This window comes from Mytilus galloprovincialis, chromosome 7 (assembly GCF_965363235.1).
Source record: "Mytilus galloprovincialis chromosome 7, xbMytGall1.hap1.1, whole genome shotgun sequence".
NCBI classification, from domain to species: domain Eukaryota; kingdom Metazoa; phylum Mollusca; class Bivalvia; order Mytilida; family Mytilidae; genus Mytilus; species Mytilus galloprovincialis.
Window position 1 is genome coordinate 22,636,052 of NC_134844.1, and position 19,448 is coordinate 22,655,499.

At 30.9% G+C, this 19,448-nt stretch overlaps 1 protein-coding gene across 1 annotated transcript in view; it reads right to left on the reverse strand.

Annotated features, from left to right (window-relative positions):
* Positions 1–231: 231 nt before the first annotated feature.
* LOC143082564 (TBC1 domain family member 9-like) overlaps positions 232–19,448 on the reverse strand; it is a 46,019-nt gene continuing 26,802 nt past the window's right edge. Inside the window, exons 22-31 of the mRNA XM_076258285.1 lie at positions 13,669–13,729; positions 12,972–13,151; positions 12,241–12,351; positions 11,585–11,683; positions 10,971–11,162; positions 9,720–9,906; positions 9,023–9,094; positions 7,669–7,896; positions 6,979–7,082; positions 232–6,351 (exon numbers count right to left, since the gene is read on the reverse strand). Of these exons, the coding sequence (XP_076114400.1) occupies positions 5,740–6,351; positions 6,979–7,082; positions 7,669–7,896; positions 9,023–9,094; positions 9,720–9,906; positions 10,971–11,162; positions 11,585–11,683; positions 12,241–12,351; positions 12,972–13,151; positions 13,669–13,729 (1,846 nt within the window). The 3' untranslated portion in view covers positions 232–5,739. The remainder of the gene's footprint in view (positions 6,352–6,978; positions 7,083–7,668; positions 7,897–9,022; positions 9,095–9,719; positions 9,907–10,970; positions 11,163–11,584; positions 11,684–12,240; positions 12,352–12,971; positions 13,152–13,668; positions 13,730–19,448) is intronic.

A 19,448-nucleotide genomic window follows, 5' to 3' on the forward strand; every position in this document is an offset into this window, starting at 1 on the left:
ATTTTGATTTTTTAATACTGTTTTGCATGGGAAAAATAAGAAATTGATCTGGACAAAATATGGTTTTGCTCATTGTTTCAGACAATACAGTGACATAAAGTTGCTAACATTCACATCTTTTGGACTGGTGAAAAGTAATCTCATTTGCAATTATACAACATATCCTTAATAAGGAGTCCTTATTTTACTATAGGAATTAACAAATTTGGCAAGAAATCTTGGGACAAAAAATGGTTGTATAATTTTTATTTATTAGGAAAGTTGACATACTTGAAATTTCGTAATAATAAAGAAAACAAATAAATGCAAGTATAAACATAAACAGCAGTATAAATAAAGGTTTCAAATAGTACTTTTCTGTGCATATGTGCATATGTGAATTAGATACTCTTTCAATTTTGTTTAACTTCAGTATGTCAATACTACCATGGACATGACAAATATTATTAAAAAAATTGTTATGAATCAAAATAATGTTTTCATATAATAATTAAAATGGGAAAAAAATATTCTTCTGTGATTCAACAAAGGATACAATTATCTGACCTTTAAGAGTGTAAAACATGTGTACTTTAATGCTGTTTAAATCAAAATTTCAACAGATACATTATAAAAGAAAGCCTGGACTATCATGATTTTTACATCCAAGAATCAATTCCTATTCTGTGACTTTATTCTAACTTTTGCTAACTTTAACTGTATTTCTTTTCAATAACATTAAATACGATTTTATTCATTAAGAGTAATTTCTAGTATTTGATATAAATGAAAATGTTACGAATGTTCTTCTAATGGAATATTAACTTTTAAAAATTTGATATAAACAGACAAGCAACTGTAATGCCTAGAGCGATATATAAGAAATAAATAATCTAATCTACAATTCAAAATTGTAGCATTTCTATGAAACATACATGAATAAAAAAACAATGTTTCAGTCAGTAACAAGTTATACATTGCATCAGAAGAAATTTGAAGTTAAATAGATATCTTCCTTCAAGACTTAATTTTTCAAATCACATCTTGAAATACATAATAAACATTTTCTAACATGAACTTTCATCTACATCATAAAAACCAATCATATATGCCAAAACTGTTAAATATTTTCAATAACATGCCTCCTACATCTATAATCTAGAATTAAACCAAGGCATAAAAAATCATGTAAAGCAATTTGGAAATTCTGTAAATGACATTAATTATGACATTATGACATTACTTTATAAACAAACGAGAATTTTACTCCTTGGCCAAAAACCATAAAATGTCTAACAGTCAGGAAATATGTCAACACTATTGCACATATAATCAGTGAGTATAAATTAACCTTTTAAATAATCCTCAATTCATTTTTAACCTCTACTACTAACTAAAATCTAACACAATTATCTTTTAAAATGTTAGTGTCTCCCAATATGCAAGACAAGAAAAGTACCTTGGGGACCTAAACAATATCAAGACATGTTTATGGGACAAAAACCTACAAAAAATATGTTACTTCATAATTTGATTATGATTACAATTAGGGTCCTGTTTAATCAAAATTTTATCACAGTTTTTTAATTTCATGAAAAGCTCATCAACAAAACACATTAATCAAATGCAACTGAAATCATTATCATACAATTATAATTATCTATAGTAAGTATAACATATAAAATATAAATTATGCAATATTAATACAACTAGCACTTGCTGTGTTGTATCAAAAAGAATCAGATATATACTTTGACCAAGCTTTTTGCACATTCAATGTGTATAAAATTTAAGCATTTTAAACAGCAGCTTTTCAGAAGCCAGCTTACGTGTCAATAACAGATACTACAGTTTCTGTTGTTTCATTAAAGCAGAGGGTACACAAGAATATGTGTCAACTGGAACCATGCCCTTCTCTCACTATCAAATTTTTATGTTCATTCAACAATACAATCTGGTTAAAAATATTACTTTGGCATATATTTTTTTTGATTTTGCATCATAAAAATACTTAACATGTGTTTATACACTTTTTGCATGTTTCAAGTTGACGTGACTAATAATAAACTACCCTAAACCAGCACTTAACCAAATACATTTCTATATTAAGGGAACCATAAAAACTTGGTCAAAAACCATATATCCCATCAACTTACACAAAAACTTATCCTAAAATGTTTTCGATGTTTAGTGAACCTGGAATTCTTGGTCAAAATCCTAACTTGGCATTGATCTTCATACACAGGCATTTTTTCTCCACAGGATTCCCTATATGCATAGGCAGATCCAGGGGGGGCCCCCTTTCGTGGGGGAAAATTTGGATGATTATATAGGAAATCATTGAAGCATGACTGGAGCGGCCCCCCCTTAGGTCAGTCAGCCCCCCCCCCCCCCTTTTAGGAAAAGTTCTGGATTCGCCACTGATATGTAAACTCATTTTCAAGGTTGTGTGACTTGACCACAATTTCAAATTTTCTTAAACATTTTAAACCAAAACTATGAAACTAATTGCACACAAATATCAAAGGCAGTGCATCAAAACCGTTTTATTTTTATTGGGTACAGATAATAGTTTTAATTCTGAATTTTACTGATTTATTTTCCCTGTGATAGTTTTACAAATTTAAACATTAATCACAATGTATCACATACATATTATTAGGCAAATCTGTCTTGCATGGACTGTGAGTGGCTTTTTTCAAAGACTAAAAATACCAAATCCTAACAATATGATAAATAAAAGTATTACATATAAAAAATTTAACAAACAAATTACCATATCCCAAATGTCTTAACAAATTTTACCAATATAAAACATGAACATAAATAAATCACATTTCAAAGTTCACTCAATTTGACCAACAAACAAATAAACTTGATTACCCAGTATTTCAACACATTCATACTTGTAAAAAAAAAATTGATCATACTTTTTAATTTTAATCTAATCACTAGTCTTTTTTTCTATAGACTATTGTTAGCTAAACCTTTAAATCTTTATATGACAAAACCACTTACAACACAAGTTTCAATGTATGAGATATAATCATAAATGCTTGTATCCAGTAATTCCAAAATAAGGACGACATTTTTTTCCAGTGTACATTATTACAACATGCACATCAAACAATGCTACTATTATTTCAATATTTTTTTGAAATGATAATGGATGATAGAAAAGAACATAAATGAATTTTTATCTTATATTTCTTGACTGGTACAGATCTGATTACAATGCCCATCAGTATGTTAGATAAATAAAATGACCATTAAAGTATTATTGCAAGTTAATATCAAAATTCTCTACTGAGAAACAAATGTGTGAGATAAAAACTTTAGTTTGCCACCTTTCTTCTGAAATTGACTTTTCAAGTATTTTAATGGTTTCCAAACCAACATAACAATTTAGATGGATCTTGCTAGTTCTTAAAAAAGATATGATTTCTATAAGATAGTATTTTCATATAATTTAACTGTTTTGGAATATTTAACTATCAAAAACAGGAATACAATCATTGATAAATTTCGCTTTTATATAGGCAACTGCAATGGGAAGATAATTCCTGTATTTCTATGGCACTTGTTTTACTGACAACCCTTTTAAACAATTAGGAGTAAAATTAAGTTCTTTTGCATTATTTATTCAATGTATCTGTTCCATACATAATATTCTAGTTGAACAAATCAACAAATTATCCCAATGTGTACACAACATGAGGTGGATTCCTTCTAAATACAAGTACAGACCCGTGATATCGCGGGTCCGTGACTGAATTAAAGTATATAACTATGCCTAAGCCTTATTTTAGTAATTGGTATTGTCATCTGATAAAGTCATGTCGATTATAAGATACACAGTTTTCTCTGCTTTCAAATCTTTCTGTTTGAACTCGTCGACCTGGAACTTATCAATTATTGGAAATATTAATTATTTGGAAAACAAAAGGTCCAGGCTATCCAGGAATGGGGTATTTTTTAATCAACAGCATTGTCCTATATTAGTTATCTTAGAAAGTCTTGCTGATTGCTGAATAAAGCTACAATAGGGAACAATTTGACAATGATTGAATTTAGTAGTATCAGCCCTTTGATTATGACCCGTGTATATAGCAAAATCCTAAATACACCGTTTGATGGTGCGCCTGTCAAATGCGGAACGTACAGATAAGGTAATAGCTACAGGTGAATATACTATTTGTATCGGTATCGGATTAGACCCGGAACTTGTTAATTATTGGCAATATTAATTATGTGGAAAACAAAAGGGTCTGGAGTGGTGTAATTTTTAATCTACACCATTGTCCTATATTAGTTATATATAGAGTTGAATTCTTTGATTTGTCGTTTTTACCCGATGACGGCTGACAAATTGGACCTCGTAATTTTAGTATTATAGATTTATGATATAGCTCTGGTCTGAAAACTGAAAGTGTTGATATCACAATATGAGTATCAATGACGATGAATATTTTAAGTACAGAAAGAAGAAACTGATAGAGCAGGTCAATAGTCTTCTAATATATCAGTTTGGTTAGAGTAAAGCATGATCAGAATATCAGTCGACTATTTACCCAAAACGAATTCATAACAAATAGATGTGAAATATTCAATAATATTGGGGGCTATGATTAACCCAAAATAATTCAATATGCATCAATACTGCACATTTAGATACAAAGCACCCAAGATAAAAGGAAAGCTCCTAAAGATATAATATTTTAGCAGAGTATACAATGTTAAAACATTGATCTAGCTGTCAACATCTTATATGAGGATATAAACATAGTATTATGAATTTTATCAAAAGCTTTTAATGAGATTTTAGCGGTAATGTGACAAAAAAACATGTTTTTTAATTGAGGAACAACAGTTGTTATATAATGTTAAACATGTATCTTAACCCTTCAAATCTTGCATAAGAACTATATAAATATACAGTCAATCCAGAAAGAGAGGAACCAAAAACTGTTTTCAGTGGTTATTGTGTTTAACAGAAATGATGAAATCTATTCACAATAAATACTACAATATATAGGTTAAAATATAAAGAGAATGCCCAAAATAATATGATACATACATATACAATATACCATGAAGCATTTACTAAATGAGATAACCCTGAATGTTTATGAGTGTACAAAAGAAGAAGGGACAAAGATGGTCAAAAGCTGGTCTTAACATCTATATTTTGTCAAATTTCAAACTGAAAACAGAGGAAGAAGAAACCAAGGGAGTTATCCAAAATTAAAGCAATTACTTACATTTGAAAATTGTGCAACTTTAAATGAACTAAACATTAATTTATTTATATAATCTGCATTTGAAAGCAGTGCTGAAAGCAACCATCTATTCAAGGATTAACACAGATTTGCAGTTTCCCTTTATTCTAAGGAAAAGATCTTTTCTTAATTTACTACTCAATTTCATGGACAAAAATCAAATGGGTACAAAAATAAAACTCATAATTACTACCTGAATTTAAGCCATAATCAGTAAAAAATAAGACTGTCACCAATGATATGAAAATTATAGTTCGACACTGGTGCAATATGTGAAAAATTATTATTATAATTTGACTTTTTCACACACTTTTATTAGATGTGTATTATAAGTTTTGAGCTGAAAATTCTAAATTTGTAGTGCCAATGTTTATAACTATGTGAGCCAGCCTACTCCCATTCAGTGTATTAAAAATCTTCTTGGTTGGAAATAAATGACAATTGTGAAATTTTGTGAGATAACTGTTATTTTTTGTTAGCTTTATTTCTTACTATTCTGTTTTTGTGTTTCCCATGTGCTCTGTTGTCTTGTCAACAGACGCCTGTTTCTCATTTTTGCAATATCCTCTGTTATGTCTATAATTTTTTCAAAGTATTCAACCAATGGCGGTTCAGTTAACATAGAAGCTATAAACTGTTCAAATGATATAGACCAATCAGAATCTGGTTTAGAATGAGGCTGTGAAGATGAGTCTGAGGTACTACTTTGTAAATTGTCTCCTGATTGCTCAGAAATGCCACTGTCCTGCTGTGTTACATTTAAATTTTCTCCAGACATTGCTGATGAAGAGTCATCATTAGAATTTGATTTTTCTGCATTTTCCTTTGTTTCTGAGCTTCCAGAGTTTTTACTAGGACTAGAATCAATAGTTACATTCTTTACATATGCTGCAACTGTGTCCACTTCACTCACAGATACTGTGCCTTCTCCTTGTGAACTTTCTGATACAGACTTCAAATAGAAGCGTTTTCCTACCTCCCCAATCTCCAAAAGAAGAGTTCCCACTGTTGCTATGGAATGGTATAACTGTTGCTCATGAGGATGATCATGAAACATGTCATACAAAGTTTTCCATAACTGAATGAACTGAACCTGAAAATGAACTAAGTTAATATAGTATGGAGCATATTTTTTGACTGATAAAATCAGAAATTATCATGTGCATTTATTATTACAAGAAAGGGCAAAAATTTATGATATAAATTATTGGGATGACAGAAAAAGCTGAATAAATATATGTATCAGTTTTTTGAATTGGGAGTTCTTATTATTGCCAATCTCACCCAAACATACCTCTTGCATTTATAAAAACTTCTCAACAATTTCTGAATTTAACAGTATATAAATCTGTTAACCTTTTACTAATTCAGCTTCTACTTCTTTGCATAAGGAGTTGACCTCATACTTGAGTCATTACTTACTCCACTTCATTATTTCATATTGCCAATTTAAGACGCCTATAATATATTCAATTTAACAAATGGTGTTTGTTCATCCCATGAGGTACAGATCTGTTTTAATGCATTTATACAATTTCGTGACATCATTTTCATGTCAAAAATCAAAACAAATATTGCTTAAGCCTTATCAAAGATAATATATTTACAAATTAATGTAAAGTAGGTGGTATGTACAATAAGCAATATATCAGAATTATCATTCCAAGGAAATCGTTTTATTAATCTCAAGCTTATCATCCCAAGAGAAGTTAATTCTCACCTGAGTCAACCTTGGTACATTTTTCAAATCAGCTTTGCTATCTGATCTATTTAACTCTCGTTTCTTTTCAGCCATCTTTTGGTAGCTGAACTGAATATCTGTAGCTGCAAACATACTTAGCATTATAATTATGGTCATCGAATTCAAATGTATAAATAAGCTAATATCAGTCAAATTTTTTTCTCATGGTGTTGTCTATCCTTCAATTCCTATCTTTTGGTTGCATGTTTGGTATCCACTTAGTGCTGTGAATCATCATTCAATACTGTATTTAATCCAATGTTGAAAGGTATCTTAACATTTGACCATAAAACTACCTTCCTTGACTACCAATTCTTACATCCATTTCTACTTTCATCTAGTTATCTTCCTAAGTCAATCATCAAGATAAAAACAAAATAGTCATTGAAGAGAAAAGATGTCCTGGCTGTCCTTGTCTGCTGAACAATTGAAACATTTACCATATTGTGGATTTAGTATTATAAGTGCAATATCAATTTTAGAGCATTTAGTAGGTACAGGTTGACCACAAATTGACATGATCAAGTACAAATTTTCTATCGCTTTGTATGCAGATTTAAGTAAAGCATTGAAATCAAACATCTAGGAAAATACAATTTTTCCTACATCAGTAACCACTTAAATAAATGAATCCACAGTACACTGCATCATGAAAAACAATGGTACTACCTTTATAATATCCACCAGCTTCAGGGACTTCCACACTGGCCCCGTCTCCTTCAGCTCCAGTCTTTGCAGCCTCCCCAGTTGCACCAGTTGCCTGTGAATTGCCACTTGCCTGTTCTTCTGAGGATTTCTGTTCTCCCTTGTCTCCTGTATCAGGCTCATCTGTGTCTGGTTCTTCTGGTTCCTCATCAGGCATATCCTCCTCAATAAAATCACCAGGTAATTCTATTTCTACAATCAAAATTTATATATTATCATGAATATTATATATTTTATCCAAGGCACAATGGTTCTGAATCAAGCATTTAAGTTGCAGATACAACAACTGAATCAAATTGTATTCAAGCTATTTCTGTTTGGAATGTCTTTATATCCAATCATTTTCAACATGTCCGAAGTACTGGCTGACTTTTTATTCACCAATATTAATTTTTATAATTTATTGTAATTACATAAATCCTATTTTAACTGTATATGTTTTCCACTTTCAACTAAGTGTAATAGAAACAAGAATGTGTCCAAAGTACACGGATGCCCCACTCACACTATCCTTTTCCATGTTCCATGGACCGTGAAATTGGGTAATAATCTACTTTGGTATTAAAATTAGAAAGATTATACTATTGGGAACATATGAACTAAGTTTCAAATTGATTGGACTTCAATTTTATTAAAAACTACCTTGACCAAAAACTTTAACCTGAAACTCCCACTTTCATTTTCTATGTTTAGTGGACCGTGAAATTGGGGTCAAAAGTCTTATTTGGCTTCAAAATTAAAAAGATTATATCATAAGCAACAAGTTTACTAAGTTTCAAGTTGATTGGACTTCAGCTTAACCAAAAACTACCTTGACCAAAAACTTTAACCTGAAACTCCGACTTTCATTTTCTATGTTCAGTGGACCGTGAAATTGGGGTCAAAAGTCTAATTTGGCTTTAAAATTAGAAAGATCATATTGTAAGCAACAAGTCTACTAAGTTTCAAGTTGATTGAACTTCAGCTTCATCAAAAACTACCTTGACCAAAAACTTTAACCTGACGCACAGACGGACACACAGACGTACGCACAGACAAACGGAGCCACAAACCAGAAAACATAATGCCCCTCTACTATCGTAGGTGGGGAATAAAAACTTGAGAAGCATTTTACCAATTAATCTGCAGATTTTCAGCTTTCAAGTCTAACAATAGTTTGGTAAATATGAGATCTAGGTATTATATTTCTTTGGATTTTTTTTCTTCATGATATTCCAATAGGTTGATAAATAGATCAGCTCAACATATGATAGCATATTCCATGAATAAATTTTCTGTCTTTTAAATAATTAAAAAAAAAAAATGTATATCTAGCTACCTGGAGAATCTGTCAATGATTTGTCATCTGTAAAGAAATCTGTAGCCTCTTCTGCCTCATCTGTTGATGCCACTGAAAGTTAAAACAATTCTAATATAAAATTACATTAAAGAACAAACAATTATGAGTTGGTCAACCAATAGTGTCTGTTTTTAAATATTAAGTAAATCTGGTGTTATGTATGTGGTAAGTGTATGGAACCTTTTTCGGAATGTCTGAATTAGGCCTTTGTTTTTGTAGATATTCAGGATTGACCTTTTATTTTTGCAGGAATCTGTTGGGACTCATGAGTTAATGATTTATTTTTAATGATACAGGAAATAAAACTTTTTTTGTCAAGCATCCAGATGACACCCCCTCCTACCACACCTCATTAAAGAAAAAAACAGGATAGAAGTCTGGAGAATCCTCTTAAACGAGATAGCAAACCAATAAAACAAATTATCAAAAGACATTTAAAACACATTTGAATCTAAAACAATAGTAATGAATTAATCAGACAATAAAGAAAATCTGTCATCACTACCAAATTCTTCTAGTGTTTATAACATTAAAGAACTGACAAGTTTATCAATATGAACATGATGAATAGAGCTGGTTGTCTGTTATATTTACATACCTAGTATATGAGCATCATGAGACTCCTTATTAAGTGTGTCGGTCAGCAGTAGAAAGATTTAAAGTTATATTTACGTACCTGAAACAGGAGAGACTGGACCCTCATCTGACTCCTCGTCTAGTTTATCTGTAGGTAGTAAGGCTGGAGGTTGGTGACATGTATACAACAGCTTTAGTTTGTGTGTTATGTCAGCTTTACATACTACACCCAGGATGTAAACAAATTCCTTAAAGTTTATCATGTTGTCCTTATTTTCATCAATTAACTGCAAAATATAACTAATTGTCATTGCAAAGCATTAAAAATACATTTTCAGTAAAAATCATGTTCACAATTACACCAATCCAGTAAACCATGGCAAAGAAATACAATCCTTGTTTTCAAAATTCCAATAGGGAATATACTTTTTATAATTGTATAAATAAACCAATTTTTCAAGACGTTTCGACCATTGGCATTCTTCAGTTCTTTATTTTTCCTCTCAACTACATGACTGACATTTCCTTTTCAATCATTGAAAAGATGTTATAGATAAATGTCAATGGCAGAAACGTCTTGAAAAATTGGTTTATTTATACAATTATAAAGAAATAAAAAGCAAGAGGGGCTCATACACAAATATGTTTCGTTAAGAAAAAAAGGATAAGTTTTAAATTTAGGTCATAGTGACTATATTGTTTCATAAAATAAAATCCTGTATACAATAGTATAAGGAAATATAATACTGAAATTATTATCATCATAGATTCATGTGAAAAGAAAAAGGAATCTCTTTCTAAGTAACTCAACCTTGAAATTTTATAGGTACAAGAAGATGTCGCTAAAGCACAATTTGGCAAGTGTTGAAACAAAGAGTTTATAAATTTTGCAAGCAGTATGTCGACTGAGCATGGCCAAAAGCTTATAAGACACAGATTGATAACGGTCTCTAAATTTTGATATATTTTCAGAAATTGGTGTTTTCTATAAAAAAAGGTTGTTTCAAGGACAAATTAAGAAAGTACAAAACACTTCATTTATACCTCATATCACAAATATTTACAACTTTGTATGGTTTCAGAGTTACAGCTCAATGAAATTGGTTTCTTCCTTTAGCAGTATAGATGTTAAATGATTTTGGCAAATGTCATACAAGTTTTATGTGGCATTAATCATTACCATGATATTACCATGAATATTTGTATTTTTCAAAAGATAATCTTGATTTTTCAGTCACGTTTATATGATTTATGAATTGACAGCAATCTAATAAAACCAATCAGATCAGACCAATAAGAAAAAGTTAAAAAAAAAAAACAAATGCACATAACTCTTATGGATGTAACATACCCTAAACATATACAATGCCAGCTTTTCAGCATGTTGTCCTGTGGCCCAGGGAGACAGAGATAAAAATAAGGTTTTAAATTGGTCAAAATCAATCTTGTAGAGTTCATAATAAGGTCGACTAGGGTCATATTTATCAGCAGTATCCACTGGTTGTTGATGAGTTCTCCAGTAACATGAGGTCAAATACTCTTCCTACAAAATGAACAAAAAAAATGTTGAATTTATAAACAACCGGTATGTGTACTATGAAATGGGTGTTCATTAATTTAACATACCATTAATTTTTTTTCCTAACCACAAATATGTTCTGAAATCAGTGTTTATTGGATTAATATTTTTCATTAACAAACAACTATGCTATTATGATTATTTAGCAAACAGTTAGATGATGTCCTGAGTTAAGTATAATACATATAATTTGTTCATTCATAGAGGTGTGTTGTATAATTTGTAAAAATTTAATTCACAATTCACTGTTGACTAACATATGTTTGTATCCCAAAAATTTATATAATCAGAATTCTTGGATCTATGAAAATTCTCAAGTTTTCCGGATTGTTTGTCTCTTTTTAATATTTCAAATGTCTAATTTCAAATAAATCTTTTAAAATTACCTTAAATAAGACATATAAATCTTTGAGTTCCTGTCCTTTAAATAATGTAACGGATGCCACACTTCTAATGATGTTCCTCATAGTACTGTCTTCTATATTCTAATATTACATAAATAAATGATTAAACAGGGATGTGCTATAATATATGTCATTGTCAAATCATAGAATATTTTAAAATATCAGAACATACCCATTTTAGTAACAATAAAATAACTGAACATAAAACTGAATGTTTGAATTTACTGCAAAGTTCCTTCAATACATTTATGTGATTCATTAAAATCATACTAATTAATTAAGAAAAAAATATCTGCAATAGGTACTTTGTTTTGCCAAATTTTTCGATGAAATTTGCCCTTTTGATTCGGGATCTTCATTTGGAAACATCGCCTTAGCCAGAAATCTTAAACAGGTTGTTTACCTTCTTTTTTTCTTATTCTAATTGAGAATTTCCGAGTAAGTGCCTTTATTTATTTATTTCTGTTATTCACAAATTTAGAAATATCTATTCAGAGAAGGTGCTTGTCCATCCCTGTAGACAATATAATGTCATTTAGATGGACTCATTTTATCAGCTTCTGTTGTTTAGTTGCTGTCTTACTGATGTTGGCCGCATGTCTCCTAACAAAGCAGGATAAATATGAGGAATATCATACCTGAACAACTTGCAGTCTATATTTGAGTCTGAGTTTGTCAATTTCTTGGTTGCTTATATGACCAAACTTTCTGTAGCTATCATCTATCAGATCACTCACATCTATAGAAGGCTGAAATATAAACAAATTTCACTATAGAAAAACTAGCATACACATTTGTACAATACAATCTAGTTTCTAAGTTATGATATGAAATGTATATATCTGTAATAAAGCTGTTATAAATCAAAGAGTAACATTTCTGAAACAATGACTCTTCCATATCAAACTTTCTATGCAAAAGAAACATTTTGAAAACTAAAAGGTTTCTCGAGTTATGAAAATGTTCATTACAAAATGACATATTCAGTCAACAATGCAAACTAACCTTATACCATTGAATCACTGAGAAAAATGTTCAGCAGTATCAATTCAGTGATCATCTATTTATCTATGGTCCCCAGATACCTTTAAATTTTTCTTTGTTTAATAAAAGCGGCTATTAACATGAATTTCCCCGAGGATATAGTATTTGTTGTTTGACGTCTATTATGAATACATAGAGTTAGTAAGTGCTCCAAAACCTTTGAGCCATACAACAGAGTAAACGTTAATTCTAAATTCAGTGTGAACATATTTCAGATTTTACTGCTAAAACATTTTAGTAATAACCAATAAATTCCAAAGCCGACATTAAGAAAACTAAGGTATGTTTTACAGCTTGACTAAAGAATTCCTTAATCAAAATTTACCACATCAGATTTCTTTGAACACAGCATACTGGTATGTTCTATATTTGGCATTGTGGAATCCCGGTTAGACACGTTTTCCAAATAAGAACTGAGTATTGTCATAGCATCACCATCGTCTTTTGAATTCTCAAGTTCTTCTTTCTTTTGCTCTAATATGGTCAGGGCTATTTGAAATATCACCTAAAATCAAAGCATAATATTTGTTTGAGTAAATGTGCACAACAATTTATAAATAGTAAATTCCAATAACTCTTGAATGGGGGCCCCATGAGTAGCAAAAGTTGAAAAGTGTCAAAAGGTATACAGAACAATTGTTCTATGGATATTAGAGTCCCCTACCTATGGAATTTCAAAGTGAAAATTGCAAAATAATAAAGACACAGACCCTTAAGACTACCATTCTAAATAACCTTTTTAAGTTTGGTGTAAATAACAAAAAGCTTCTCAAGTCAGTACACAATGTGTTTACAACTGATGAATAAACAAAAGGATCTAAGAGCAAAAGTATGCCGTAATATGTCTGTTGTTAAAAGGTGTACAAAAATGTTACCATACGTGTAAATTGCGATGTTTTTAGCAATGATTCTATTTTCATTTCTTTGATTAATAATCAAACACATTTAATAGGTTCTTTATATGGTAAGTAAAAACTTTAACACACACAAATTAAAGTTTACAATTAGGCAGTAATACTTACACTAGCACCATCATAGAAGAAACAGTCTAGTATATGAACTGCACAATTAAATGGCATCACACTGTAAATATAAATATTAGTAAAGGTATATGATCGTATATCAATTGCTGTAAATTTAAATCACAATGAATTGTACTTACCTATTTCATTTTATACCTTAAAGGGAAACTTCGCAAAAAAATCAAAAATTGATATTATGTCCATTCTGTATAAAAATTCTCAAATTTATAGATATTACAGTTTTATTCCGCTAGATAAGAGATCACCATCGATTTTAAATTTTGAGTATCAATTTTCTGCGTACCGCCATTTTGTCATCTTCTACGATTAAAAATCACGATATGTCTATAAACCACAAAGGACCAAAACTACAGTAACCGATGTAGTCGTAATTGCGTGTCGATATCTTGTCAATCGTACGGTTGTTTTATCTGACTAACTAACTTGATACGGAATATGTTCTTATTTTTTTTAAATAACCATAATCTGTTTTTTTTAAACTGTTAATATTGGAATTAGTTAAAAATTCAAAGTTCAAATCTTAAATAATTGTTTCGTGAAAATTGTTTTTGAAAATCTAATTCGTTCATAATTTTATAAAGTAATAAACTTTATTCAAATAAATTTGGATCTTCCCTCATCTGATCACCAGCATGGCTAAAGGTATTACTCCCAAAGGTATTGTGAGGGGTGTGAGGTGACACGTCCAGGTATTCAAGCGATTTCCTGTCGGGCTTGCAAGTTCATGCATCGTTTCACTTCTGTAGGTATTGATCAGTGTACACGGCCGATAACTTATTACTTTCCATTTTGAACTATCAGGTGTATAATATACATCTCTGTCTTGCGTGTCCGAAAGTGATATAATATACTAGTCATTACTTAACTCATACGCTTGTTTATAAATAACATTTCTAGTGTAAAGAATAATATTTATAAAAATATAAATAATACCACAAAAAAAATATTTGAAGAAATAAAAATCTATTTACATATTTTTTCCAAGGGTTAATTTGGGAAAATGTAATATATACTCATTGTCAATAGTAAAGGACAGATTGGAACATACCAGAAATATTGATTTAAAAAATGTACGCACTTTTCAACGATTCGTTTATACGCCTGGATAGAAAGTAACGGAACTATAGCGTAATTTAAAATATATACATGTATACATTGAACATAAGAAAGAAACATACGTGTAAATTGGGGTAAAAGTTTTGTAAAAAAGACTAGTCCACGTATGCCAACAGTATGTAATCAACGAATTCGATAGACTATTGTATACCAAAAGAAGAAGAAGAAGAGAACCAATTTGATTGAATACAGGTCGATATATAACTTGCTTTAGTTCATCGAAGTTATGAACATAGTAAAATCACAGATTTATATATCAATTAGATTGTTCTCGAATAAAGGAAGAAACTCGTCATCATCACAATTGTTCCGACATTCATGTAATATATATGCAACTGGACGTACACTAATAATCCCCAAGGGATGTGAATATTTTCTGGGAAAACTATTGAGTATTAAAGTTTCAAATCAATTTCGGGATTTATTTTCTTTCTTGATATTCATTGACAGCAATTTAAAGAATAAACTGCTTGTCCGCTTTAGGGATAGTCTTGTCAGTTGAACAGACTTATCATTACCTTCAAAAATAGGGAAAGATGACATTAAATTCGTTGAGCAGACATGGGTGGAAAACAATAAAAAGACAGGTTTAATATTTGTTCATTCATTTAACATGTATAATATGAATATCATTTAGTACACTTTGGTCTATACAAATGCAGAATATACCATGATGGTTTGATTTCGTCAAAAGATATAAGAGATCTGACAAATAGATTATCACTTCGATATTGCAATACACCCATTTATAACTTTGTGCTTTTGCATACCAAACTTTCGCAAAAAGATAAGTCATTTGATTAAATAAGAAGTTGTGGTTTTTTTCTTGGGAGACACGTACCCAAATGAAGTAGACTTAAGCAGCTATTCAAGTCACGGTATGGCCTTCAACAGTGAACAATAGTAAAAGTATATTGTATAATTCAACTAAATGTGAACATGAAAGAATTAAAGCAGACATATATGTTTTATCTATACATATAAAAAAGAATATTTTGAGCCTCAAATCTAGCATATGTCTATTTTACAACTATTCAGAGTCTGACGTGTCACTTTCACATTCTCTGAAGCCTTCATAAACACCATCTTGTGACGGAAATGCTTCCCTAATAATGTTAACAACACAAGCTGGAATAGTCACTCTGTTTCTCTGGCCAAATGGTTGCCCTTTTCTGACTCAACAAACAAACTGACGATGAGCCATTAGTCAGCTTTGGCTGTGAGTTAGTACGTCTGGAGCTCTCCCTCTATGGCGCTTGTACCTCAAAAAACTTATATAGCTGGTTTCAAGAACAACCGGGTTCAGACAAACTGTTCTGAAATGATATTGTCACTAATGCATTCACCCAATTCAATATTACCAACAAAGAGAGTAAATTCGTGGCAACAAAGACATTCCGTCATTAACAGCATAACTATGCATTTAGTACACGAACACCAATCTGTGTTAAACTGGTGAGGGTTGCTAAGGATATCTTGATTTAGGGAACTTTCTGCAGCTTCCATTTCATGGATCTCTTCTTCGGTACTCTCTGGCTCTAGTGCGTACCCAAATTGACCATACTCGTCAAAATCTGCCTCTCTTGACGGACTGGAACCACGGTTAGTACTATCATTCTCCGAACAAGACATTTTTAGTTATGATTTTATGATTAGTTTTTGGACCATATATACACAGTCCTATAGAAACAAGCACGCACATAGGTTTCAAATATTAATTAATGCATGGGTTTCAAAAGTCTAAATGTAAGTGTTCTCGTACACTTTTTTGCCTAATAAAGACAATCAAAATGCTTTGGTAAAGCTATTTCTAATTTCTATGTTCCCCTTTTTTATGAGACATAAATCAAGGACAAGAGGTGTATATCATTTCATTCTGACACATGATTTAAGTTTCCCGTCTTTAACCGATTTTTTTTTATTTCTTAGTAAATTTATTCATTTGAATTCAAATAAATAATAGCACCAAATATAATTAAATAATTCCACGGCGATCTATTTTCGTTTGTCACCAACTTGAATATGTATTTTAAATGTGTGTATTAAATGCTCCCTTGTTTTATAATCCACTGATCCGAATAGACAGTCACACCTGGCAAGGTGTGCCCTAGAGGCGTGGTTAAATACCGAAGTGCAAATAACAATTTACCTTTCAACAAGCCATCTACGAGTATTGCCACAGAACCGTGAATACACACATCGTATAAACCTAGTCATAGCAGAGACAGTAAAAGGTCAATAAGAGTACACCAACATATTGTCTTAACAGATTATTTTACTTTAATTTGTTCACCTTATCAGTCAGAAAATGCATTAAAATGTTGTCTAAAAAAATAATTCGAATATATACGTTTAACATAAAAAATTTATCTCATGAATGTGTACAATTGCACGTTTGTGCATTTTATCTTCTTATTATCGGCTGGTTATTAGATAAAGCATAAGTCATCGGCGCGCTTACGATTACGTTAGACTTTTAATGATTGTATTTTATATCCCGGCATGCAAAAACCAGGAGAAAACGTCACGACCTACAGGAAGTTGTTAATATTTTTTCATTAATTATTGAATTTCTCCTTTATAACTGCACATATAGCGATAAAACTTTGTGAATATATATATTATGTCATAATGAACATATTTAAACCATAAGTAAAAAATCGTGAATTTTCCCTTTAAGGAGGCTCGCGGGTATAAGATTTTCAGAAAAAAATTAAACATTTATTTTTCATTACAAATTTTATTAATTACCTGAAGTAGTTGTTACTTTATCATACGGTACAAAAATCATTTCAAAAAAATCAATTCGTGTTGGCCCCAGGTAATTTTTAAAATGTAGATATCATTGAAAAAGCTCCAAATTATTTCCCTTTGGTGCAAAAATGCCATTTTTTGGCATAAAAATTGAAATATCTCTTTTAACTCATCGGTGACCTATATTTGTTATTGTTGTTTTCGAATAAGCTGTACATAAACTAAATAATAATAATAAAAGTGTATGAACAATGTAATAAGGCCTATTGTGTTTTATTTTTGTACTATCAATTCCAAGTTTACTTTCCACAGCAGTCCCTGAGACTCAGAGTGAGAAAGGATGTCACTTCGTATCTTATCACTTATCTTCCTACGTTAATTCTAGGAGGAACCCCATTCCTAACTCTTTAAATATTTAATTTCCTTTGGGTCAGTGATCATGACTCCTTTCCGTACACATTTATCGGTTTAAATTGCGATCGTTTTTAATATAATACACTTTATTGACAGAACGAGCTAATACTCGACGTATTGTTTTGATCAGAATTCACGGAAGTTACTTCCGGAAGGGAGACAACTCGAAACGATAATATGGAAGACTCCATTTCGCCTGAAGGGGTGTTCTACGATGTGGACTATATTTATTTTAATTTAAATGATGCATATGATTTAAAATTATGCAACAACAATAACCTTCAATAGCAGACATACATAGAAAAGATCCCATGAGTTAAAAATTAATTAATTGAGTGGGAATTCAGAGCAACCATTCAATCGAAAACCCCTTGAAGTCAAGAAAACTATACGCATGCGCATAATTTCCAATACAAACCCTGGAGCAAGAATGTATATTAAATGTTTATTAAACGATCAAAATGGTTCTCTATTTCTTTATGGAAGTACAATCTCAAATATCAGTTACATAACGGTAAAATATAAGAAAAACTCCACTTCAGTTCTTATATGACAGAAATAGATTTATCGGAATTTAGAAAACTCTAAATTTATAAAAAAACACTAAATATAAATACTGCTTAATTCTGATTTTCCGTGTTGTTAAAAACACGCATATAAGTCAATGGAATTTTCAAACATGAAGATTATGAAAAGAACATTATAGGAAAGTTGTTAAAGTTCAATCCCTTTGTTTGTTTTTACCTTTTAAAGCAAAACAATCATACGAATCTGAGATGTTCCTCAATGTTTAGAATAAAACGATTGACTTAAGGGCAATGCTCTGAGCCACCCGTATAAGTCTACAGATTGCTTGAAAGCAATCGTATCCCAAAAATGATTTATACCCGCAAGCCCCCTTAAGTGGTATTATATAAGGTATCATATATCAACTAAGGTCAGTTGTATTTGCTTTGAAGGAGTTTGTAGGGATTTTAAGCTTCAATATCTAATGTTGTAATTACAAATGTTCTTTTAGTTTATTGTATTATCTACATTAAATACAGTTTAAATTTTAAAATCAGTACTTTTCAATTTTATACATTGTCAATTAGTTGTCCATTCAATCACAATATTAAGGGGGAAAACTCAGCCTAAATCTTCAATGTCATCAGGGGCGGATGCAGGAATTTTCGAAAGGGGGGTGCTAACCCAGGGCACCCAGGGCAAAGGGGGGGTGCAAAACATATGTCCCGATACAAATGCATTGATCGGCAAAAATAAAGGGGGGGTGCGCACCCCCGGAACCCCCCCCCCCTTGGATCCGCCACTGGTCATCTCTTCCTTTTACTCTTTTATTCTTAATTATAAAGAAAGGTTGGACTGCACACCTTTTTTTCAGATTATAAGGATAAGGTGCTTTTAAACAGGCAAATGATGAATCCTGGACTTAACAGTTGTGTTATAAACACAAAGACAGATAATATCATATCACC